Consider the following 6,000-nt stretch of genomic DNA (forward strand, 5'->3'; position numbering starts at 1 on the left):
ATTCTCCAGAAAAAAAGATGGTAACCGGTATTGATATAGTGCAGCATAGAGTAAGGAGAAATGGAGTTTAGGATCACCAAGTCTAATAAATAAAAAGGTTGGTTAGAAAATAGTAGAGGCGTTACAGGGTGGGATAGGTAAACACAGGGCAAAGTGAGCTAGCGCTTCTAGCTATCAAGGCATGAGGGAAACAAGATCAGGTCAGTTCAAGGGGTAGGCTAATACAGTTGGTTAGCAAGGGGTAAGCTAGGTTAGGCTAACATAGTTTAGCGTAGAGATGGTTGGGCAGTCTCATCAGGTAGCGTAAAGTAGCATAGGCAAAAACAGGATAGAGGCACACGTTAACTTAGCATAATGTAAGGTGGCATAGAGGAGAAACAATTAGCGTATTGCAGGGATAGTAGGAAGGTCACCAGGCATGAGCACAAGCTAGCGGGAAGGAGAAAGGAGAAAGACCAGAAAAAGATTGATGCTTACTTTGGAAAGTCGCTTGTGAGACTAGCATGCATGAGAAGAAGAACAAAGAAAATCAGAAAACAAAAACAAATAAACAGCAAACACCTAAGGCAGAAAAAATAAATCCATAAGAATTTCAAGTTAAAGACTTGGATTGTGAGTGGTTTTAACATGGTGCAGCTGGTGCAGAAACATAACAATGTCTGGAAAGTAAAACAGCGGAGTAACATGGCATGACAACCGACGGACAAGTCAATCCCTAAGAGTGGAAATGAGGCAAACATCACCATGGAATGGGATATGAAAAAGGTTGAGAAGAACCTTACGATGATACTTGACTAAGAAGCAGATTTTCAAAATCCACTACTGAGTGGCAGACAAACATTCTTCACACACAAACTTTGTCGATTTCATTCAGACAGCCCACACTGAAGTTTATTCTACAGTATATTCATTTCAACTGGGATGAAGTAATCAAGATTACCATTTGTACCGAGATCTCTGCTGTTTCTTCTGTTGTGAGAGCGTGGATTACTTTTTAGCCCCAGTGGATCAGAAGGCCCAAAAGGCAAACAACTTTATTGTCCTGTGAAGATGTGATTAAAAGGCAGAGCAAATGTGTGAGGATATGCAGTGGGCGGGCAAGAGAGGCTATGTATTTGGGGCGTGTCCACACCTGCCCATTGGCCCCTGGTCCAGACCAGAGCATGGTTATTTCCCGAAGATTACAGGACTGAGATAGGGGGAAACCCTCCTTCAATGGAGATTTAAGAGCATGATAGGTATGTAATGTGGAGTATTTTGTGTGTGTCTGCACTGTGTATGATATGCATGCGTGTGTGTGTGTGTATGTGCGTTACTGCATAAATGTTCACCCCCTCCCTATACACAATTATGTTTTGTCCCATGTGCGTGTTATATCCAATGCATGTCTGGTCCAGGTGCATGGGCTCACCTTGGAGTTCTTGCCTCCACTGCTGCGTGTGGCGGAGTGTACCGACTGGCTGTAGGTGCGCTGCACCACCTGCTCTGGGGTGGAGGGGGACTTGTCCTTGTCAGAGGCGGGGTCCAAGTGGCCCTTCTCCACCATGTTCTCACCACTGTGCTCCAAGCTCTGCTGGGGTGTGGGCGAGCGAGAGCGATGGCGCAGGATGGGCGAGCAAGCAGGCGTGCTCCGGTTCGAATTGCTGGCAGTGCTGTCAGTGAGAGATGGAAAGAGAGGGAATCATTAAAATAATTGTTTAAACTCTGAGATACTCAGAGCACTTATGGGCTGAATCCTTGAGATTCAAATGTGTACTCTAGGGGTCCTCAACTACTATTTGAGAAGGTTCAGTCACACAGGGGTGTAAAAGGTAGGGATGGATATGATCATTTATCAGCACAGTAACAAACCCCGACCTTGCAACCCCACACCCCTGTTGATGTCAGAGAGAACATTTAGCCTTTTTAAAAGGTCATTTCCTGCAATTCTACACCTTTTGCCATGGGGTTAATTAAGAAGAAAATGTTGCAGTTTTAAAGCTAATTTCCAGAAATTCTACACATTTTCCATGTCTTATGTGTTCATATGATACCTGAGTGACTCAACAAAATCAACAGGGTCTAAAATTAACACCCACCACCTGCGGGTGGATTTTGACATTGGCGGGTAAGATGTCTATTTCAACAGCAATGTTGGTGGGTGGTCGGGGCTCCACAGTTTGAGCATTTCACTCGCATTTGCGGAAAAAAAGTCAAGTATGATCACATTTATCGTCAAATAAATGCTGTGGTAGCCATTTTCAAAGTTTCGTATATAACCTATTCCACCTTGCGCCGCAACACAGCCTGGCTGGGGGCTGTGCGCATGTGAAGAGCTGAGTGAAAGATTCATTTTTAGATGCACTGCGCACAGGAATAAACGTTTGTCTAATTTACTTGAAACAAAAATTTACTGAAATGAGAATTTGTCCTTGTGTTTCTTGGCTATTTACATTGTTTTGTTCAGAAGCTAGGTTGTTTTTCAATGTTTGAGTTTCAACTGCTAGGGAAGAGAAGACAACACTTCTACTAGTCAATCTCACAGGTACAAACATGACTTGAGTCGTGATATTTTGTATAAAAGACCGGTCACAAACATTATTTACTTCTTACTAGTAATTCATGTACTGTTTTAGAAACATTACAAAGCATGCTTATCTGTTAATTTGTGGTTTGTTGGTGTAATTTAAGCAGCAAAAAATATTTGGCTGGTAGACCAAAAAGTTAATTTCATGCCCTAATAATCAATGTGGGCTAGTAGTTGATCAACTGGACATTTGACAGGTTATAAATAGCTCTCTAAGGTCTGCCAGTGAATGACATAAGAGGAAAACTGCCCATGCACTAACACATATCAAAATTGCACCTTATGCATTCTACTATTACAACTCTAAACAGCAGGAAAAAAAAGTGTTTCTGGACCCGGACCGTGCTCCTCCTGTTGAGTACAGTATGGCTGGTGTACTCAATTAAACAAATAGAAGTCTTGACATGATGCATGATTTACAAAGACCCTATAAAAAACATCCACTCCATTGCAAGTTACGTTGTTTGACCATCAGACAATTTAAGATAGCAGGAACCTCCCCAATGACAATGTGTTCACTTCCTCCAGAGGGCCAGATTAGTCTTTGATTCAGAGCACATCAATGAGGCACTGTCTCTGCCCTTGACGAGAGAGGACAATGTATTGACTAACTGATTTCCTATCCAGACTAGAGTGTCTACTCTGCAGGGCACGTATTCATAAAGCGTCTCAGAGTAGGAATGCTGATTGAGGATCAGTTTGCCTTTTTAAAATCAATGAATAAGAGAAGGGATCTGATTCTAGATCAGGACTCTAATATATTTTATGAACACAGACCCAGAACTTCAGGTCTAAGTGCTGGCAGATTCAACAGATGTACTTCATTTGATATCAGTTAACTGAGGCTCTTTTGGCCATGTTGGTGTAGCTCAGTGGAGAGAACACTAACTTCACTCAACCCTCTTCATGGTTGGTGAGAGAACAGCAGCTCTGCTGCAGGTGTTGGCGCCCCCTCTCACCCTCCCTCTTGCTCTATCCCAACAGTAAGCTCCCATGGAGTGTACCCTGTGGAGTGTCCTGCCATCAGCTTTCACACACTATTTTCCTCTCTCTCTCACTCCTCCCATCTCTTTCTCCACAATTCACTTTCTACATCACCAAGGGCTTTGGGTGAAGACTATTATTTAAGCAGAGTTTGTGTGTGTGTGTCAGGCTGGAAAAGCAAACAGATTCCAACAAAGAGAGAGGGAGATCATAGGACATCCTAGACAGCTACAATATGAGAAATTATAGTGCCATTTTACTATTGAGGCATGCGTTTATGCTTGTTAAATTGCTGGGTCATTGCACACACACAACGCTTCAGTAATACTCCCTAATTCACTCGAGACATCTAACTTGCATTCAGTAGATTACAGCTTATTGGTGGAACTTTGATCTGCTATGGGCAACATTACAGGCATAGACAATTACACACAGGTGTGTCTCAACTAGCTCCAGCAGGTGAGAGTGATATTATTGAAACAGTACCCACCTGGTTGGAAGTGATTGTATAATACATTCTGTGTGTGTGTGTGTGCTGTTGCCTTACATAAGGGATGGTGGGAGGATGTGTGTACAGTGCCTCACCCTCTCATCTATCATTTCATTACTCTATCCATCCTTATCTGGTCTATTTCAGGCTACACACAGGAAGACTGCTTGATACACCATACTGGGATGCTTATTATAGCTGGGTAGGAGGACGAGGGTGTGTGTACCTGTGCATCTTCTCAAGGGTGTTATCATCAGTAAAAAACGATCTTAAATCAGTGTCTAGAAACAACAATGTCCTGGCATCCATTAGCAGTCATTACACATCCGCTTTGTGGCTTGACAGCACTCAGATGAGGACACTTATTCACCTGCTATACAGGTGAAGCCCATTTCCTAAATCTCAGGTTGAGCCTACTAGCATCTGTGTCTTTATACAATGGTAAAATGCAGAACATTTTTTGACACTGAACCCAAATTCCACTGGAGAGGGAGAAGTGGAGGTCAACTGTTGCTATGCTTACTGACGTCAAACGGCACTATCGTTGACACAGGTCAAGCTACTCTTCATAAGGTCATACTCCTGTTCTTGAAAACAAGAGCCCAGCAGCACAGGTTACACTTCTAATAACACTGAAAAGGGTGAAACGATGGATTATGTTTCAGGTTATTCTGTGACAAAAGAGTAATTGTATAGATATGCTCATAAATTAAGGTGATATGAATACGGAATGATGGATGCATCTTGCAGCCAGCATTTCTGATTCTTAATATCTCTCTCCTCTCATTTTCTTTCTGTAGCGATCATGGTTATCCATTGGCTATTCAAATGATTGGTTGTTAGCATTAGCGTGCTACAGAATACTAAGGCTCCGAGTCACTCACTTTGATTATACTCTGCTTAACATGCATCGGCCCTAAAGCCAGACAGTTAAGATTAAACAGTTTGGGCATTCGTGCAAGACATCCCTGATGTTTCCGTATAGCCAATGTACATTAGCATCTTCACCTTGCACTGTACAGTATAAATGAACAGGAGGGGGGCTAACATGGCTAATTAGCTCACGCTATGTTAATGCTAATCAGAGCGTCCGATAACGGAGGAGACAGGTTACCTTGTTAGTCGAAGTGCTGGGAATGGAGAAAAAACAACAACATTGCCAGCACGTCTACAGACGAGATAACCGGTCTCCTCCGTCATCGGATGCTCTGATAAGCATTAGCCTAAGCTAATTAGCCCTCCTATTAATTTCTACTAGACAGTGCAAGGTGAGGATGCGAATGTGAATTACCCCTGAAGCAGTGATAAGAACTAACCTGGTAGCCATGAAGGACTCAACCCGCCTGTTGGCTTCCACCTGCTTCATTCATCCATTTACTCAGTGACCAGCACGAGAAGGGGAGGCAGAGGAGATGGGGGGGATGCCTCCCGTTGCATCCCAGACAGGGGTTCGTGTGTGGGGTCTGGGTTAGACACGACCGTCTAGCCCTCCGATACCACTCGCATACAGGCTTTCGGAGCACACCCTCTCTCAAACAGACACCGTGATGGCCTCCCTCTCTTGCTCCCTCTTTCCCTCTCGCTGTCTTTCCCTCTCTCTGCAGTGATTCACGGGCACGTTATTCGGCTACTGCAAAGCCTCCTCTTTTCCTTCTTCCCTTCTCTCTATCCTTCCTTGGCTTCTTGTTCGCTCTTCCCGTTCTCCCTGCTTCCGTTACATGTCTTCCCCTTCCCTCTCTCCCTCTCTATGGTGTGGGTGATGCTGAAGCTGGGGAGAGATGGCTGCCGATGCTAGCTGCTTTGCATAATGGCTTCTGCATGGTGCAGCACTGTTCCGGAGGCCGGCTCGTCAATTATTCAGGCTGTTCATGAATGGAGCTGCACTGGCTGACGTCACCTAACTCTCGCTGTCAGCCCATCCGCCCTCCCCCCAAACACACACACACACACACACCAACAA

General features: G+C 44.1%; 1 protein-coding gene across 1 annotated transcript in view; it reads right to left on the reverse strand.

Moving 5' to 3' along the window:
- Positions 1–5,391, reverse strand: part of LOC139418058 (protein Aster-B-like) — a 59,563-nt gene extending 54,172 nt beyond the window's left edge. Inside the window, exons 1-3 of the mRNA XM_071167214.1 lie at positions 5,357–5,391; positions 1,412–1,652; positions 478–498 (exon numbers count right to left, since the gene is read on the reverse strand). Coding sequence (XP_071023315.1) covers positions 478–498; positions 1,412–1,652; positions 5,357–5,367 — 273 coding nt within the window. The 5' untranslated portion in view covers positions 5,368–5,391. The remainder of the gene's footprint in view (positions 1–477; positions 499–1,411; positions 1,653–5,356) is intronic.
- Between the last annotated feature and the right edge of the window lie 609 nt (positions 5,392–6,000).

This window comes from Oncorhynchus clarkii, chromosome 10 (genome assembly GCF_045791955.1).
Source record: "Oncorhynchus clarkii lewisi isolate Uvic-CL-2024 chromosome 10, UVic_Ocla_1.0, whole genome shotgun sequence".
Lineage (NCBI taxonomy): Eukaryota > Metazoa > Chordata > Actinopteri > Salmoniformes > Salmonidae > Oncorhynchus > Oncorhynchus clarkii.